This window comes from Centroberyx affinis, unplaced genomic scaffold (genome assembly GCF_046629955.1).
Source record: "Centroberyx affinis isolate AG114_WGS23_722 - 3 ecotype Tasmania unplaced genomic scaffold, CSIRO-AGI_Caff_v1 ptg000826l_1, whole genome shotgun sequence".
Lineage (NCBI taxonomy): Eukaryota > Metazoa > Chordata > Actinopteri > Beryciformes > Berycidae > Centroberyx > Centroberyx affinis.
In genome coordinates, this window is record NW_027279425.1 from 54,097 (window position 1) to 72,997 (window position 18,901).

At 41.1% G+C, this 18,901-nt stretch overlaps 3 protein-coding genes across 4 annotated transcripts; 2 read left to right on the plus strand and 1 right to left on the minus strand.

Moving 5' to 3' along the window:
• Positions 1-157: 157 nt before the first annotated feature.
• On the plus strand, positions 158-5,050 carry LOC139645163 (uncharacterized). Its single transcript, XM_071520795.1, has 6 exons — positions 158-423; positions 687-869; positions 1,430-1,687; positions 2,538-2,636; positions 4,682-4,699; positions 4,916-5,050. Exons 1-6 carry the CDS (start codon positions 363-365, stop codon positions 5,008-5,010), a joined length of 714 nt encoding a protein of 237 aa, XP_071376896.1. The 5' UTR covers positions 158-362; the 3' UTR covers positions 5,011-5,050.
• Positions 5,051-8,667: 3,617 nt separating this feature from the next.
• On the plus strand, positions 8,668-12,736 carry cdc20 (cell division cycle 20 homolog). 2 transcript variants are annotated; one of them, XM_071520793.1, is made up of 11 exons: positions 8,668-8,713; positions 9,178-9,385; positions 9,511-9,653; positions 9,743-9,839; positions 9,931-10,056; positions 10,499-10,695; positions 10,813-10,907; positions 11,058-11,295; positions 11,592-11,717; positions 11,855-11,972; positions 12,129-12,736. In XM_071520793.1, exons 2-11 carry the CDS (start codon positions 9,199-9,201, stop codon positions 12,305-12,307), a joined length of 1,506 nt encoding a protein of 501 aa, XP_071376894.1. In that variant the 5' UTR covers positions 8,668-8,713; positions 9,178-9,198; the 3' UTR covers positions 12,308-12,736. The 2 variants fall into 2 exon arrangements, with proteins under 2 accessions (XP_071376894.1, XP_071376892.1); XM_071520791.1 differs by having other exon boundaries at positions 8,700-8,831.
• A 458-nt stretch (positions 12,737-13,194) lies between these two features.
• On the minus strand, positions 13,195-17,294 carry elovl1a (ELOVL fatty acid elongase 1a). The gene is made up of 8 exons (XM_071520794.1): positions 16,968-17,294; positions 16,054-16,148; positions 15,496-15,686; positions 15,200-15,280; positions 14,958-15,014; positions 14,723-14,828; positions 14,095-14,234; positions 13,195-13,954 (listed from the first exon to the last, which is right to left on the minus strand). Exons 2-8 carry the CDS (start codon positions 16,112-16,114, stop codon positions 13,646-13,648), a joined length of 945 nt encoding a protein of 314 aa, XP_071376895.1. The 5' UTR covers positions 16,115-16,148; positions 16,968-17,294; the 3' UTR covers positions 13,195-13,645.
• Positions 17,295-18,901: the final 1,607 nt, after the last annotated feature.

An 18,901-nucleotide genomic window follows, 5' to 3' on the forward strand; every position in this document is an offset into this window, starting at 1 on the left:
GATACTGTTGTAATGATCATAAAATGATATTGGTCTCTGACAGGCTTTAAAGCCCTCCCAGCCCACGTGCCGATGATCTTACACTAACCAATCAGGCGCGAGGCGGATGTGCATTTTAAAGAAAACACTCGGAACGGGACTTATTAGACGATGTGAGCGTAAGGCGAGAGGAGGCTGGTCTGTGTGAGGCTTGCAGAAAAGTTTTGGTCTAAGCTGGTCTGGGTTTATCAGTCTGTTGGTTTAAGGCTAAATGGCTTAAAACAATCTCGGCTATTTAAAACTCTAACGCCTTTACGTCCATCGTCGAAGGTGCACGCTGAACATTATTGGGTCTGTTTGCAGCTGAAGCGAAAGTGAAAGAAATGTATTTACTTTGCATCCTTCTGCTGTGCTCCTTAACTCGGGGACTTCCACGTCCGATAGGTAAGTCACCTGTCTCTTGCTTTTCGATAGAATACTCTATACATCAAGTGGGGAAAAAAATCGACTGTAAATTAAATTAAAGGCAAAATTGTTTTATTCCTCTAGGGATTATGATCTGTCGCACTACTTTATGGTATTTTTCATCTCCCGTGGCACCGTATTCCTATTTGCTGCGACATTTGTACAGTATCCCTGCAGAATGAATTAATACAGAGTTACTAGTTCTTCTTCTTAGCGCGTGCATTGTGTTTTTGTTTTGTCAGACACCATCATCATCCAGATCCAGCAGTGGGGAGTGGTGGGTGGGGAGCAGATCGAGCAGCAGGTCTTGCTCAACGGAGTCTCTATGACTAGCAAAAGCCAGGAAGTCAACGGCTTTGTGCAAACCATATCGGCCGATGCGCCCTTCCCAGCTCTTACAGGTGTCAGCCAGACTGAGATTCTGGGTAAGATACATGACCGATAATGAATGTGATTATTATGGAAAATAATGAATTGATAACATGAAAAGCTTGCAACATACTCTAGCACAGTTCTCAACGTGGGGTCCAGGGTCCTTGAGGGGGTTCCAGGGGGTCCCCCAGCAAATTGATGAATTGTTAAACTTCACCATTATTTCATTTACCAGAAGTTAACACCATTAGAGAATGTAGAGGAATGAATATTTTGATCATAGTTTCACTGTTATCTCTCTACCTACAATACAGATAGTCATGGAATTCTGGACAAAATCATATCTAACAGTAAAAATATTCTCAGATTTGGGTTTCTCAGATAGGGGTCTGTGGCCCTAATGTGGACTAAATTAGGGGTCCACGATATAAAAAAGGTTGAGAATCACTGCTCTAGCACATCCACTTCAACCTGCAGATCTCTCACACAAGACGCTGTATCTTTAATTGCTGTATTTCAATAGATCAAAGTTGCATCTACTCTGATCTAATCTAATCTAAGACTCAGTATTGTTCAATCAAAAGTTATATGCCCTTATATTATGATTCCAAAGGAAACCACACTCTCCTTCGTTTGCGGGAGTGCATACTGGAAGGGTCTGAGGTTCACTGGACGGACCGGATGCTCTGTGATGGGACGGTTTACCTGACCCTGGACGAGACCGACACATGGACAGTCCAGACTCCCCAGGCTCTGGCACTCAAAGAGCTGTGGGACCAGGAGGGAGAGCGCACAAGGAGGGAGAGGACCCACCTGCAGGAGGGATGCACCAAGCTGATGAACGAGCTGAGGCTTTCTGAAGAACAGTCAGGTAGGCCGTGCGTTCATTTTCACTTTTATGCTTCTTTTGAGCAGGTATGGAAGAGTTGTGCTCAGTAGTGGACACGCAAATCACCAAATTGGGGGTGGATAGAGAAAAAGAGGCTGCTTTGTTGTTTTTGTTGTTTTTGGGCTCTCTCCCAACCCAGATTCTAGTTGTTTTAAATGGGGTAATAAAAGCCCAGTTGCCAGTTAAAGTTGATAAGTTGTAGCCTTGCACACGCAACAATATTATTCCAGCATCCAGTTTCATTTTGATGAAACATTTTGATGATGCTCTCATACAAGTAAGTAGAAAAAAGAAGAAACAAACAAACATTGAATAGGGACTGCTTGAAACTGAAAGTGAAATTCCTATTAAGGAGTGAACTGGACCAGCTCACAAGGCTTTTCATAAGTTCATGAACAGCCAGCTGTCCATCATCACGTCACACATTGTAGTCTAAAAAATGTCACAATTCATTTGCTGTTCAAAAAAATGTATTGATAAGTTATATAACTCATGACAATGTTACCATATAACACTATGGCTGGAGTTTTCAAGTGGTAATTTTGCCAACTGATAAGACTGAAACTCAGAAAACTAATCCTGAATGCTGGTGGTGGATTGTGGAAGCAGCTGATGTTGGCAGTTGACTGTTTATGGATTCATGTGACACTATGCATGCTAAAATGCATAGTGAAAAGTGAAAGTGAAAGGGTTATACCATAGTGAATCAGTTTGTTCTGTGTCTGCACTAATTATTTAGTGAATTATTAAAACTGAATTATTTCACCCCTTAGACACACAAAACTAGTTGTGCGCACAATTACATGCAATCAGTTTTGGAATGTTTTTCTAGTTCCAGGGATTCCCAGTGCTGCCTTTCTGGTCCCACTCTTGGCAATACTGACCCTTGCTGTGCTGATCACAATCAGCGTCCTCATCTCTAAAAAAGAAGGTGAGTGAATGAGATTTACTTTTCCATTTGAATTTCTCCTCTCTACAATACTAAGTCAAGTTTATTTGTACAGCCCTTAATCACAGTTACAGTTTCAAAGAGCTTCACAATACCCTCTAACAAAGCAGAATCATCCATTTCCCAGAATAGACCATATTTTTCTCAGTCTTATAAACATCGAACAGAAAGTTCAGAAATTTATGTTTGGTAGATTATTTTTCTGTTGTAACAATGCTTCTTGGCAATACATTTTATATCGTTGGAAAGCCTGTTTATTTCCCTTTTAAATGGTGCCTCATTTGTAAGGAACATGCATTTGTGGGATGAGCAGCACAGCTGAGTATCTGGGTTGCGCTCATGTAAAATTTACCAAATCTTCTCTGCCAATGCCAAACAGCTTATTCTGCTGTTGCTATTGACTCTTGTTTGGTGTTGTTTGGTGGATTGGATGATTGAAGTCTATCAGTAACAAGGAAGAAACAAGACATATTGGCAATTTTACAATTTATTCATTTAACAAACAGTCAGGAGCCTCAGTAGCGTGTGGAAGAACCATACACAGCCACAACAGCCTGGCACCTCCTCCTCATGCTGGTCACCAGCCTGGTCACACACTGCTGTGGGATGGCATTCCACTCCTCAACCAGGATTTGTCGCAAGTCAGCCAACGTGGTTGTGTCGGTCACTCTAGCACGAACAGCATGCCCAAGCTGATCCCATAAGTGTTCAATTGGTTGAGGTCAGGACTGTTGGCAGGCCATTCCATTCTCTCTACTCCCAAATTCTGGAGGGTAGTCTCTGATAAACCCCGCTCTGTGGGGGCGAGCGTTGTCATCTTGGAGGATGGAGTTCGGTCCCAGACTGTGGAGATATGGGATCGCCACTGGTTGCAGAATCTCATCTCGATATCTCTCTGCATTGAGATTGCCTCAAATGATGACAAGCCTGACATGCCATGACATGACATCGCTGAACATAACGTTCCTCCACATGTTCAGGTTCCAGTGCAGGTGTTGCCGACACCAGCGCAAACGGGCCTGACGGTGAAGGGCAGTCATGGCAGGCCTCCTGGCAGGCCTCCTGGCAGGCCTCCTGGCAGGCCTATGAGCCCGGAGATTGGCTGCGTGCAGTCTGTTCCGGATTGTCTGGGCCGAGAACCGTGTGCCATAGCGTCCTGCAAACCTTGACTGCAAATCTGTAGAAGACAGCCTACGGTTCCTAAGTGCTGAAAGGGTGAGGAACCGGTCTTCTTGGGGTGTCGTCTTCTTGGGACGCCCACTTCGCGGTCTGTCTCTGACTTCCCCCGTTTCATGGAACTTGGCCTTCAGTTTGGAGATGGTACTATGGCTCACTCCAAATAATGCCGCAACTTGCTTTTGTGGAACACCAGCTTGAAGTTGCCCTATCGCACAGGCCTTATCGAGATCAGACAAAAGTGGCATGCAGATTCTTGGAGCAGACACCAATTGACCACTGTAGCAGGGCCCATGCTCACAGGTGCTGCCAATCAGGTGCCAATCAGGTACCTGATTGTCAGCACCTGGGGGTACCGGAAGCTCAAAACAAGAGTCAATAGCAACAGCAGAATAAGCTGTTTGGCATTGGCAAAGAAGATTTGGCAAATTTTTCATGAGCACAACCCACATACTCAGCTATGCTGCTCATCCCACAAATGCATGTTCCTTACAAATGGGGCACCATTTAAAAGGGAAATAAACAGGCTTCCCAATGGTATAAAATGTATTGCCAAGAAGCATTGTTACAACAGAGAAATAATCTACCAAACACAAATTTCCGAACTTTTTGTTCGATGTTTATATTAGACTATTTCAGTGAAGAAGCAGAAACTACAGTAATCAAGCAATTTGCCTCTGCTTTTAGGTTCCCTTTACTTTACTAATGCCTCATTCTCCTTCAGTGTTACTCAGCTTTATTTTAAACATGTCCTGTAATCTGTAGTCACATGCATTTGGTATGGTGTATCATACTCATGTGAGGCATGTAAAGTATGGTCATGTGTTTTTCTTTCTCACTCTCTCCCCTAGGTCTGAGGCACCCTGGAGGTAAAAAAAAAAAACATTCTTGATTTCTCTTTCGCCTCTGTAGATTTCAGTTAACAGGCATGGGAGAAGACTGATAGAGAGTTTAAGTTAAAAATTAACTGTGTGTGTGTGTGTGTGTGTGTGTGTGTGTGTGTGTGTGTGTGTCATGTGGTTTGTCAGTCCTGAATAACTCTATGATATCTTTTCTCTAATTTGCGCTTTTTTATTTCCTTGCAGGTGTTATTGGCTCAATTATACACTATCCTCAGGACATGACAGACATGACAGTAATGCCTCCAGATAAGATGGGCTATGGTTACCTGACCTTGTAGTTTCAAAAGTGCAACTCTTATTTGGTTCCTATTCCAGCTTTCAATCTATAGTCTTGAATGTATGTCCAGAGTCTGTAACCAACGTTTTGCTACCAACAATTCACTGTAATGAAGCCATGAAAAGACTTAAGCTCTGGGTTTTCTAGGCCATGCTGTTTTATGCACTTTAAAATGTATACATCACACTTTACACTGGTGCTTTTGCATAGTTTTTTAATATAGGCTACATGCATACTGTACACACACACACACACACACACACACACACACACACACACACACACACACACACACACACACACACACACACACACACAGAGTTGTGAACGGGTTAATTCCCTGCAATCTTGCAGTTACAACCTTTTTTGCAGAATTAACAGCTTCCATTTTCACCAGTCATAATATTTTCCGTAATAAGCTGTCCAAGTAAAGAACTTATGAGGAAATATTCAATTGTAACTTAAAATTTTAAGCAGTTGTCACACTCTTAATGCACATTAAGAAAGACAGAAAATGACACAAATTGCCTTGCGGTCTTTAGATAAACCATTGCAAAATCAAGAATTTTTTGGCTTGTGCAATATTATTGTTTGATATGTTCATATTTATTTGTGATGCATTGTTGTGATTGTTGATACATTTTGTTTTCTGTCATGCAGAGTTTTACTGAAAAGTTATATAATTAAAGATACTTTTATGATGTCTTTTGTATTTTTATTTTTGACATTTATTTTAATCTGGTAGGCCTATAGATTGACCTTGTTCATATACTGTCATGGTAGGTACCTTAATACATGCAATTAAGCCAGCTGATTACAGGAAAAATCTAGCTTTAAGCAGAATTCACATATGTTATCTACTGAACAGCGGTTTCTTAAGTTCTGGCACAAATGAAGGAAATTCCTAGGACTGTGTGAATCACAGGATGCCATCTGGTTTGACCTGGTGGACTTGATACAAACTGGTTCACCACCGCCTAGTTTTATTTAGTGTGTTTGTATAATGCCACGTAAAAAGATGAGATGGCTCAGCCGAGGCTTACTGGAGAGCTCTGTTTAAGTCGGTCTCAGTTTTGACAGTGGCAGATCTCCAGGTTTTGTGTCTTGCTGATTAGAACTAAAACCTTTTGGCTTCTTGTTTTGAGACAGTTCATATTAACAAATATTGTTTAGATTCTCTAGAAAATAGGAAGAATATATGAATTGTGTTTTTAGAGAACATTGGATACAAGAAAGTTAATCCTAACATCCATAACATAACAGAAGCAAAGGAAACTGCATCGGCTGCTCCACAAGATCCTCACAGTTTTCTTTCCTCGTGCTTCAGGAGTTTAATCTTGATCTTGAAACAATTGTGTGTGAGCACTTGGAGAGTATTGTTGAAGCCAAACAGATGGATGACACTGCTGGCTCCATCCAGACCAACTCAGCAGGTCGAAGGCAACATTAAACTTTATGAAAGAGAAAAGAAACATTCCATCCCAATATGGTTTATTCGAGTTTGAGTACTGCAGCTCAAAATGGTTTAAAAAGGAGAACGCCACACAGCCGCACACTTCCTCCAATGCTCCCACATCCATTCAACAACTGCACAACTTTTCAACTCCAAGTCCTCAGGACTCTAGGTCCTAAACTTTCTGATTCACAGAAATTACATCTAATCCTTAATCTACCAATGTAGGAGTTTAGGACCTAGACCTTTTTAAACCATTTTGAGCTGCAGTACTCAAACTCGAATAAACCATATTGGGATGGAATGTTTCTTTTCTCTTCCATAAAGTTTAATGTTGCCTTCGACCTGCTGAGTGGGTCTGGATGGAGCCAGCAGTGTCATCCGTCTGTTTGGCTTCAACAATACTCTCCAAGTGCTCACACACGATTGTTTCAAGATCAAGATTAAACTCCTAATGTGAGGTTTAGTCGCTTTGATGTTAGACGGTTGAACAATGAGTCAAGTGATCACTTAAATCGATTTGTTCCATTTTCAATTAATTTCCACGCGAAGATTTAATTTCCTGATGTTGACATGGTTGAATTCCAATTTCAGAAACCCACACTCACAGGCTGTTATTCACAGAAATATCATGAAGTCTAACCTTTTTTTTTATTTCAGGAATTCTCCCTTTTGAGTGTTTTATAATCTCTTTTAATAAGAAATAACCTATTCTATTTGCATTGATATATCGACCTTTATAACATAATGCTAGTTTCATTTTTCTGCTCTTTAATGATGGCTAAGTTCCACAAGGTTATTATTCCTGAAATTAAATGTCCACGTATGCTGTCCACATAATACATTGGGTCAATAATTTTTTTTATCTAATCTAATAAATCTTACACAACTTGATCAATGACTTTTGGCCATACAGCATGGAAACAAAGGATTTATCTGTCTCTTATCACGCTATTGTTTTTTAATTATTAACACTGTTGATCTACCAGGACCACATCTAATAAAGACCTGTATGATTAAGAGTAGTCTGCTAGTGCAAGTAAATTTGAATGTGCTTTTAATCAACTGTGCTGTGTGCAGATTCTATGGAGAGAATGTAAGGGGGATTTCAATAACATTGTTTGGCTACACTAGTTTAAGTCAGTCTTAAATTTAAACAAAAAGTTTTCCATGGGTGAATGAACATAGGCTACCTGTGCTATGAAAAGTGAGTGCAGGTGAGTGCATGAAATCTGAATGAAAGTGGAAAATGAGAATTTTTTATTTGTCTATGAAGTAAGTGATGATATGGTTCAACACTTTTTCTAATCATATTACTGAGAGCTAACCCCAGACATTTATAGGCCTATAGTATGATGGAGTTGTTAATAGCCTACTCATCAATCAAGCTAGTAGGCCTGATGTTAAACACTCACCTGAAAAGTGTGAGAAGTCTTTTATTTTCATGACCAAATCAGATTAAATTCATAGGCCACATATCATTGATAAATTGATATTTTGAAGGTATATTCCAACAAAAAAGACTTAATTGATGTCAACGCTATGCACTAGCTACTTCCACATAACTTTACAGTAGAGCTTCCATACAGCTTTCATTTAGACTTTGGCCTCTTTTATTCTTGGATTCAACTTTGTGATACTTCTTTGAGATTTTTGATAGGCTAGTTTGAATTGAGCAATTTTGAAACAGCTATGAAAAATGAGTGGGAGTCAGTGGTAGCTCTTTCTGATGTCATGCTAGAAACTCCAGTTTCATATCAGTGTGTCAGCATACTTAGAATTTAAAATTATTTTGTGATTGAACTTATACTTGCTGCGTTTTACGCACATACAGGCTCCACTGTATTTGTAAATCATTTTACAGAAACAATTTACATTTTCAATTTTGTCGGGCTGATCAAACTCATTGCAAGCTGTAGCAAACAAACTGCTTTTAGTCCACACAACAGTCGCCCTCTAGTGTGCACCTTTTAACCAGTAGATGGCGATACAGTTTTTTCCTACCAGTTTTTGGAGGTGAATGAGGAGATTTTTTTTTCTGACGTAGGTCTTTCAGGAAGTTTTCTCCACCAATCACATACATACATTCATGTACGTTACTATAGTAATGCCATGGTAATGACAACAACTTTTGAACAAACCAATCACAGCACCGCTTTCAGACATTTAAACCAGACGGCGTCATATTCACCAAATTTGAAAATTGAAAGGGAGAGAAACAAGCCAGTTGTGGAGCACGTTTCTTTGAGAGGTGAGCGAATTATGTTTAGCTACAAGTTGTAAAGATAAAACCATTGCATTCAATAGTGGATTTGGGGAAAAAACAGCTCTCTTTCCTTGTGTTTTTCGACCGTCGGTAAATCTTTACGGTATGTTAACTTGTGAGCTAACGTGAATGCTAACGTTAGCTAACGTGTCTTGCTCTCACTTCAACACATAACAGTAGCGTAGCTAGCTAAATTGACATTAAGTAGTACGGTCAATGTTAAACGAATGGCACTGCTGCTATTTTTCATGAAACGAAGTCAAGTCAACTGGTTAAGCCCACCGGTTTGCTGATAACATTTGAGCTAAATGATAATGTTAACCAGCTGCTCTCTTCGTCTGTTTGTCTCATTCACCACTTACTACCCTTAGCGCTAGGTTACTTGTTTCAGACTGTATAATCTAGCGTCGCTGAGATAACGATATCTGTTGGTTTTCCTTATTTTCCAGATTTGAAGCCTGGATAAAAACATGGCTCAGTTTGGGTTCGAAAACGACATCCACAGTATCCTGAAGTTGGACATGCCGATCACAAACGCGCCCATGGCGAGGTGGCAAAGGAAGGCCAGCTCCTCAACCACGTCTACTTCAAACGCTTTGTCACCTGGAAAATCTGCCAATGTACTGAGTACATCAAAAACGCCGAACAAAACTCCAGGTAACTTGCTCACATATGCAAATTGTATGGATGCCGTCCAGTAACGTTTAGTCTTCAGCAGACTTGTTGGACAGATTGGTGTTGATCTCTCCGAAAAATGTTAACCAATGAGACACTTTTCCTAGGTCAAAATAAAAAATGCACCCCTTCCAAAGTTGGAGGCGACCGCTTCATTCCCATCAGAAACGGAAAACAAATGGATGTGGCAAGCTTCCTGCTCACCAAGGAGGCTGATCCCATAGACACAAACAATCCTGCAGGAGCACTGGTGAGGAGTTTGCTTTGATGCTTATACTTTATGTCTGTTCTCTATTTTTCATGAGGCATTTTATTGATCAGGCTATGTGTCTTTTGTAGGAAAACCAGAAAGCCTGGTCTGTCACACTCAATGGATACAACATTGAAGAAGCAAAGATCCTGCACCTTGGAGGGAAGCCACTGAATGCTCCAGAAGGTATAGTGGTTAGGATACTGATGCAGTGTCATGCAACTGTATGACCTGAGCATGGAAAGTGAAGGGTGTATAATTTTGCTGTCATTTACAGGCTATCAGAACAATTTGAAAGTCCTCTACAGTCAAGTCACGACCCCAGCTTCCACCAAAAAGACAAGATACATATCATCCGTTCCTGACAGAATCCTCGATGCTCCTGAGCTCAGAAATGATTTCTGTGAGTTTCTTGTCTACTTCATATTTCAATGACTGGGCGGTCGGCAAATAGTAATGTACATGCATTTCTGGTGTTTTGGGTTTAGTTGTTGGTTCGGTGACATTGTCATTAGACCATTAAGTGATTATAATTTTGATTATCGATTAATTGTTTTGGACGCTTATCAAGTAAAAAAAGATTTGCTGGTTACAACTTCGCAAAAGTTTTGATTTGGGCATTTGTCTTCTTTTTTTTTATATTCTATAGATAAAATGATCAAGAAAAGAATCAATAGATTAATCATTAATGAAAATGATAGTTAGTTGCTGCCCTACAGTGACATGACCACAACATATGAATAATTCATCACTTTTCAGATTCAGACCAATCTCCTGAGGTTGGGTATTGGTTTGGGCAGTCCTTTTGTACTTAACAAGCTTTCATTTGGTCCCACGTCTCCCAGATCTGAATCTGCTTGACTGGAGCAGTCGCAACATGCTTGCTGTGGCTCTTCACAACAATGTCTACCTGTGGGATGCCACTCAGGGAGACATCACTCTGCTCATGAAGTTGGAGCGTGAAGAGGACTACATCAGTTCAGTGTCCTGGACCAAAGAGGGCAGCTACCTGGCCATCGGCACCAGTGACTGCAAAGTTCAGGTGAGCGGGGCATCACGCACACACCCGCCTCACTGAATCTTAGGTTCATCGTAACAGAGAGCACTTTAATGTACTGCCTCCCATTGTTTATTCCTGCATTTTATTTTTTTCCCTCAGTTGTGGGATGTGGAGAACCAGAAGCGTTTACGCAGCATGTCCAGCCACACAACTAGAGTTGGTTGCTTGACTTGGAATGATCACGTTCTATCTAGGTACAGTCTCTGTCGGACACTTGTGTCTAAAACTGACACTGTTGACTTGAATGTACATGGCTAAGGCCTAAAATGAACAAAATGGCTATGACTTTATTTGCTGAAATCAAATGGAATGAATGTAAGTTAATCTTTTTTCCCCATCCCCAGTGGCTCCAGATCAGGACACATCCACCACCATGATGTGAGGGTGGCAGACCACCACATCTTCACGCTGACTGGTCACTCCCAGGAGGTGTGTGGCCTGAAGTGGTCCCCCGATGGGAAATACCTGGCCAGTGGCGGCAACGACAACATGGTGTATGTGTGGCCCGGCGTGCAGGACGGCAGCAGCAGCAATGATGGCCAGTCGGTCCGCTGCTGGAGTGAACACCAAGGAGCGGTCAAGGTGAGCAGCTTCACCCTGAGACTAGATAATGGATTTTGAATGAGCAATTCAACACAAACTACATGTTTTTTAGTATCTCTATTTTTCCTTCTTCCCCTACACGATTAACTCATCATGAGATACCCACATTCAGGACAGGATTCCCACTGTCATGGAATTTCTCGAACATGCCAGCATGGAATTTAAATACTTGGTTCATGAATACTTTGATCCAAATTATCAACCGTAGGACTTCTACATCAGATCCCGGTGTGAATTCTGACAATCATCGTTTTTATTTTCCCCCATTGTCTTAGGCTTTGGCCTGGTGCCCGTGGCAGCCGCACATCCTTGCTTCTGGAGGTGGAACCAGTGACCGACACATCCGCATCTGGAATGTAAACAGTGGCTCCTGCATCAGCTCACTTGACACTCAGTCCCAGGTAACTGCAATTTTTAACCCATCTAGTCCCTTAGTACGATGTTGATGGTTGCTGTCAGTTGATGATGCGCTGTAATTTTTCATTTTGTGGACATTTTTACTTCAACAGTTAAGCTATATGATGACTTTGCCTTTCAGATCTCTTCCCTGGTGTTTGCACCCAACTACAAGGAGCTGGTTTCTGCCCATGGATACGCCCACAACAATGTTGTTATCTGGAAGTACCCTTCTCTCTCCAGAGTCGCAGAGCTCAACGGTAAGTTATTGTCACGATAGATGGATAGATATCCTATACTTGCTCTCACATACTTGGGGCTTTTTAAAAGGGAACAACCAACTAACAAAATTCAAACCAGTCTTGTAGTTCATGCTTTAACTGGTCTAAGCAAATGAATGCACTTTTTTATTTTAGGCCACGAGGACAGAGTTCTTAATTTGACTCTGAGTCCAGACAACTCTACTTGTGCTACTGTTGCTGGAGATGAGACTGTGCGTCTCTGGAAGAGCTTCGAGCTGGACCCTGTTAAGAAGAAGGCCAAAGAGAGGATGGCCAAATCAACCAGCAGTGTCATTCATCAGTCAATCAGATAATGGGCTTGGTCTTACTGTCTGAGGTTGTTGGGTTCATGTATGATATTGTAATGTGTTATTCAGTTATGTAAAAAATGTTTTTATTTACTCTAAAATAAAGATTTCCACTCGCACACTAGCATTCTTCTACTTTATGAACATAGCCTTTTCTGATCATGCACAATCTTATTTTTATTTTTTATTTTTATTAAATTTTAAAGTGTTGGTGGTCATTCACTAGAATTTGACAGTTTCAAATTTCAAAAATGTTTTGAATTATTTAGCAAAATGTACTGTACAAATGTTCAGTGTTGGCTTTTAAGCAGAATTGAATTGCTGTTTTTGAAATGTATTTATGGACTGTGGTTGGCTTTTATTGTATGACCAAGATGCATAGCATACAGTGGACTTGGTTATGAATAAATGGAAGTTTCACCTTTTTGTGCTTCAGGCAATTGTTTGTTGTCTTATGTTTTTAGCATGTTCTACATTTCACAACCTGCAGTGCTACTAAAGGACAATGCCAGTGTCTGATATGGGTTCTTTGTCATTCTTGCTTAGGTAAGTTAGTAATTCGACAATCTGAATTTAGAGTTTGAGACAACTTGTGGCCATTTTTGAACCATCACTTCCATTGGCTTTTAGGGTGTAAATAAAATCTACATAGGACCCACATAAAAAATGATGGCATTGTCTTGTAAAGAGTTCAAAGAAGCATGCTTCTGAGAGCGCTGCAACACTGGTAAACTAGAGATGCATGAAGCTGTATGGACTTTTACAGCTTTTTGCAATGTGTCACTTTGTCACAAAATGCATCAATACTGTAATATACAATATAAAAGTTTGTCATAACATTGGAAAATTGAGGAAAAAAAATTCTGTGTGCCTGTTTCAAAATGACACAGCCCTTCATCTAAAACTGGTTTTATTTCAAAAGATAAATAAAAACAGAAGGAAAAACACTGGACATTTACAACATAACGTTTGGCATGAACTGTGTAGCTGATATTTACATGTGCTAGTCTTTTCAGTGGACACTGTGATACTCAAGCAACAAGGGTCATGTCAGCCAAACAACAGTGCGGGCCGTGTCAAGCTTGAGTTTGACAATACCTTCAGTGACAGTCGACCACTAACCTTCATACAATGTGCCTCAGTTTCAACAACAATCAACAATCGAACAACACAACGTGGCAAGTAGAGATCACCCGCAAAAAACACTGCCATTCATATCCCAAGAATTGTGCATAAATATATTTTCAAAGAAAGACTTAAATACAGTTACAAAGTAGTATTTTGGAATCTGTGGCATTCATGGAGGCTCTTTAGACAGTCATTTCTCTCTTCTCTAGAGGCAGGTTAGATTTCCTTCACTTTGCCCGGGAGGATCTTGCCGTTAGTGTAGTGGTGTGCCACCCCGTTCTCCAGTTGTTTGCCATTGGTCACCATAGTAACATAATCATTAGTTACGCCATTGTGTTTTGGCTTGTCCTCTGTGACAGGAGGTCTTTTGCCCTTTATGTAGGCCTGTACCCAAAAGTTGGAGAAGAGGAGGAAGAAGAAGGTACCATAGATCCAGATGAGGTGGATCCAGACAGGAACCTGGTAGTCACACTTCTCCATGAAGTAGTACTGGCTGATGTGAACGGAGACCAGAACAAACTGGATCTGTAGAAGGAATAGGAAAATAGGTTTCTATTAAAAAAGGGCATTGATATCAGTTCTAACCTAATCTAACCCCATACCAAAACCAAATATGGCACTCATTTCAGTGTCTTAATATATTGTATTAGAAAAAAGGAACATACGAGTTGGATTGCGGTCAAGTACTTCTTCCACCACAGGAATTTCTGGAAACGAGGTCCTGCAGCAGAGAGTCCATAGTAGAAGTACATGATAACGTGGACCACTGCATTCACCAAGGCATGGAAGGAGCCCATTCCCCCAACTGGGAGGGAGGAAGAAGAGAGAGAGAGAGAGAGAGAGAGAGAGAGAGAGAGAGAGAGAGAGAGAGAGAGAGAGAGAGAGAGAGAGAGAGAGAGAGAGAGAGAGAGAGAGAGAGAGAGAGAGAGAGAGAGAGAGAGAGAGAGAGAGAGAGAGAGAGAGAGAGAGAGAGAGAGGAGAGAGAGAGAGAGAAGAGAGACACACAATGATACATTTAATTCACACCCATTCCAAGTTCAATTCTACGGTTTCACAGAAATAAATGTGACTGTACTGTGATGTGTCATGCTAACACATGATATGATGACATTATTTGTTTTGGATCCATACTTTCATGACTTTGGATGTGAAATGGCACAATAACTTAAAATGACAAGCGGCACCTATAATTTGACCACATCTAATGTACAGAACTAACGCCTTTTTTATGCATGGTCTCTAGTGACACCAATTGTTGTGTGTTGGAATGACGTCATGCTGTGTAAATCTCACCAGGGGTCAGGGTGATCCCCCACCACCAAGTCCAAGGCATGAAGGAGTGATGGAATACATGGAGAAATGTGATCTGGCTGTGTTTCTTCCTCAGCACAAAGAATACCTGAAATAAATCCGGCCAAGCTCAGGTTACATTCACATTTAAGTGTGTCAACAGAATAGGACACAAAAAAAGGTCAGAAACAGGGAAAGTCACAACAAAATGTGAACATTTTTGGAGAAAGTTCCTTACCGTGTCAAGGAGCTCAATGTATTTTGAAAAATAAAAAATCCAAGCCACTCGAATCATCTGGAGGGATGGAAAGGCAAAAGAGAAGTTAGAGAACAACCTATGGACTCAAAATGAAGACTATGATCTTTATTTATCAAGCCTTCAGAACAGTGCTGATCTAAAAATGAGCAAAATTAGGATAGGATATGACATCACTAATCCTTAAATCGTAGCTCCTTCTCTCTGAGGAATGTGTTGCTTACCCGAAGAGCCTGCGGGCTGCTCGAGGGGTCACAGAGGTCACATCTCCACGAATAGGTGGTGGCCCATCCTGACATCATGAACTAGGTGTGAAAACACATCAGCAACAGTTATATCATTAAAATCATAAACACTCTGAAAGAAGTGGAATAACATGTTTCCTTGCCCTGATTGACGGATTTGAGTCAGCTAATCTAAAGCTCTGTAGTTAAAATAGTTCAAAATGTAAGCATTAGGCTACTCAAGTTTTATTAAATAACATTCTGCATTCATTACCTCTGCTGGCTGAAAAACTTACCTCATACACTATGTAGGCATTCAGTGCAACCATGGCAAAGTTGTAGACAATCATGGTTGTGTTGAGACGAAAGGGCTTGCGGTTGGCCATGAGGCGAGGCCCAACATACACTGAGAAGAAGACATAGGCCAACAGGATGCTGGTCATCTCTATGGGGCTCTGCATCAGTGGGTAGTCCCTCACCCTCCCATCTGGGGACAACAAAAGCACACACACACTCATCAATATCTCGGCACATCAGTAAGGGTTACATGCAGAGATGTAGTGGAGGTTAAATTCAATTTACCCACCTTTAATTTGCAATTTACCCTCTTTTAGACTCACACAAATCTTTATGGTGTAAATTCATAGAATCATTTAAGCAGAAAAAGCACAAAGTCCTTTTTTTATTTATGTTAGTGATTCTTTGCCTTATGATGGCACTGACTAGAGGTCAAAGTTTACCCACCTTTTTTCCCTTTTCCCTATTTCCCACTACATTGCTGGTTACATGGATACCATAAATCATATGAAATCAATAAAACAGTAAGTGTAAACTGATTAAATGAAAGCACTCACCAGTTCTCTTCAGTAGATAGTCATGTAATTTAAAAACGTTTGATGCAAGTTCTCGCAGCATGGTGACTGCTTCTTTTTATGTGGTCTTTAAACCCCTGAAATATAAAAACGGCAGTCAGAAACTGAAGCTGAGCGAAAGGTGAGGGTGTTAGACAGGTGAGCAACAAAGCGAACTGTCCACCTGCTTCCCCACTGACTGAACAAACAGGAGACAGCTGCACAGGCTCATCAAACACCCCAGAGTGCCCTTGTGCTCAACCTTTTAAGAGACATACAGGGGAAAACTGCACAAGGACCTTTGTTATTTTCACAAAATAATTCAAAGTATATTATTTCTACTAACAATCACAGCCATTCTGACACCAAGTCTGTGCTTCCTTTTAAAAGGAAATCCTTTACTTTCCAGTTATTTCAGTCAAATAGAACAAATGGAGGAGAACACAGTCACAAATCCAAGAGTGTGAGGCATTCGTAAAATATCTGAATTGTACTGTCAGTCTCGACACAATGAGGCCCTCTCTCTCTCTCTGACTAACAGAGCAAGTCAAACAGGTGAGGCAAAGAAGTGAACCCACTTGGCCGACCAACCATCTGAGCTCACTAGGCATGAGCTGATCATAAATTGACAGGGGAAAATACACATACAGCAAAGCAAAAGGAACTCCATCAAAATAGGAGAATAAATATTGTTTTGCCTCCCTAATCCAGAACAAATTTAGCTTCCCTTGGTGGGAAACAAGTATCTGACAAAAGACACCAGTGTGATCACAATGAAACCTGTCCTGCCATTTAAAAAAAATAGCACAAATGTTACGGGGGCGGTACAAATGACACATCTTGGCATGAGTTAAGCATGTGTGGCAGCATCCCTGAAATGGCTAGGGTGTTTGCTGCTGTGTTAGCAAGTGACTCACCTGCTGAGTACAAGTCCTCAGCCCTCTCTCCCAGTCCTGAGGACAGCTGCTGCACAGCCAGGGCAGGCAGCACTGGAGCTCGGTTCACAGGCGACAGTGGGTCAGCAACACCGGTGAGAGTGACGGGTTGGAAACCAGATAAATGTAATGCTGTTCTGTGGGTTGTAGCTTCCTACTGTCCTCCAATGAGTAATGTGGAAATGTTTTCAATGAAGATCCACCAGAAGCCCAAACACTCATAAGTAAGACACAGAGAGAGAGAGAGAGAGCAGGAGACAAGTAGGAGGACAACTATGATAAGCGTGGGATTGGAATACTTCAACTCAATTTAAACCCCAGGACACTACTACAGACAACGCCTTGCTAGTTTCAGGACCACACCCTGTTTCAACTCTAAGCTCCACCTTCCTGTCTTCACTTTGCCTGTTTGTGATTGGTCTGTCTCATCAATGGCTGCTGAATGGATGTGGCCTGATAGCTGAAGGCACCGTTAAAGAAACCAGTAGCCAAGGGGTGAATGGCTCCTTTGTTAGGCAATGAAAACCAATTAACACACCGGCATCAAAAAAAGTAACTACACGTCAAAGATGAAACCACTATGAAACAAATAAATGGACAAAACAATGTAAACACTATAGATTTAACTATTTCCCCACTGGTGCCACTCCTAAAAGATTGGATCATTTCGCTAAGAATATTTTCAAACCACATTCACAACAAACTATTTGTGCTAAAGGTGAATTCAGATGTGGAGCAATATTAGACAATCATGAATGCAATGTTCCTTGTTGCCCATCCCTTTCTGCTGTTTAAGGAGATTGCTTGGCATGGAGGCCAGACTCCGGTCCCGCCTGTGCTGCTATGACGAGCTCCACAGCGCTCCTGTGGCTCTGGTTCTACCTGTTCCCCAAGCACTGAGGATGGGTGTGTGGTGTGGATGGGCCTTGAAATTGACTCATCAACCCGTACCTTGGAATGAAAGGCTGGCTGGAATGAGAGGAATCCATGTAAGGTGCTAGAGAGAAAAAAATGAAAAAGCAGGAAACCTCACCGCTGACGTATAGCTTAGGACATGGTTTTGCACATGGAGAATACTTAGAGACCATGGAAATTAAATAATTAAGGGTGTGACTGTCTCATAGAATTCATACTGCAAACATGACATAGTAAATCTTCATTGAAATAAGTGAGGAGAGGGTAGTGGCCTGGAGCAGAAGTCTTATGAGGCACAAAAGATAAACTTAGGCTATCTCAGTACATGTTTCAGATAATTCAGTGAAGCCCTAGAAATCACACCTGCAGGCTGGCTACCACCTGGACACTTGAAGGTGTGGCTCTCAATCTCAGTTGCTTTAGGTCACCAAAAACTCAGATGGGAGAGAAACTAAGCTCATTAACATGCTTAAGAGCTCAGTTTCACTGTTTAGATCTGCCAAGTGTTTCTGCAAAGGAAGAGTTGCACTAAAGCACTTATTCCAAAGCAGCAGCCTTTACATCCAATTCTGGTGGTCATCCATGTCCAACCAGGATAATAACCAAACAGTTCCATAATGATAGTCTGTCCATAATTAGTTGGCAAACCAATAAAGCCTTTAAGGATACATTGAGGATAAATGCTGCCGCTACTTATCCTCTAAAATCAGTGTAAATAAGCAAAAAGTACATGATTCAAAGATGTCATTATTTTGAAGACTACAGACTTGTTGTTCTTGTCTATATGTGTCCTGTCTGTTTATCTGTTATGTATGCTCTACTGCCTACCCTTTTAATTGCCCCTTAGGAATAAATAAAGTGTTATTGAATTGAATTGCCATTGTCTCTCCAGTCAGGCAAGCCAGAGCGTCAGCTGTTTTTCATAGCTGCCATATTACTACATGCTACAAGACACTGGCTGTTCTTGCCGATCTTGTGACCGCATAATCTTCACTTAGCTC

Excerpts from the sequence above, each read along its gene's own strand:
- LOC139645163 (XM_071520795.1), top strand. The coding sequence starts at position 363 with ATGTATTTACTTTGCATCCTTCTGCTGTGCTCCTTAACTCGGGGACTT. Across the intron at positions 870-1,429 it reads CAGCCAGACTGAGATTCTGG|GAAACCACACTCTCCTTCGT; the intron begins GTAAGATACATG and ends ATGATTCCAAAG. Across the intron at positions 1,688-2,537 it reads GCTTTCTGAAGAACAGTCAG|TTCCAGGGATTCCCAGTGCT; the intron begins GTAGGCCGTGCG and ends ATGTTTTTCTAG.
- cdc20 (XM_071520793.1), top strand. The coding sequence starts at position 9,199 with ATGGCTCAGTTTGGGTTCGAAAACGACATCCACAGTATCCTGAAGTTG. Across the intron at positions 9,386-9,510 it reads AACGCCGAACAAAACTCCAG|GTCAAAATAAAAAATGCACC; the intron begins GTAACTTGCTCA and ends CACTTTTCCTAG. Across the intron at positions 10,696-10,812 it reads CCAGTGACTGCAAAGTTCAG|TTGTGGGATGTGGAGAACCA; the intron begins GTGAGCGGGGCA and ends TTTTTCCCTCAG.
- elovl1a (XM_071520794.1), bottom strand. The coding sequence starts at position 16,114 with ATGCTGCGAGAACTTGCATCAAACGTTTTTAAATTACATGACTATCTA. Across the intron at positions 15,687-16,053 it reads CTATCTACTGAAGAGAACTG|ATGGGAGGGTGAGGGACTAC; the intron begins GTGAGTGCTTTC and ends TGTTGTCCCCAG. Across the intron at positions 13,955-14,094 it reads ACTTGACCGCAATCCAACTC|ATCCAGTTTGTTCTGGTCTC; the intron begins GTATGTTCCTTT and ends TTCCTTCTACAG.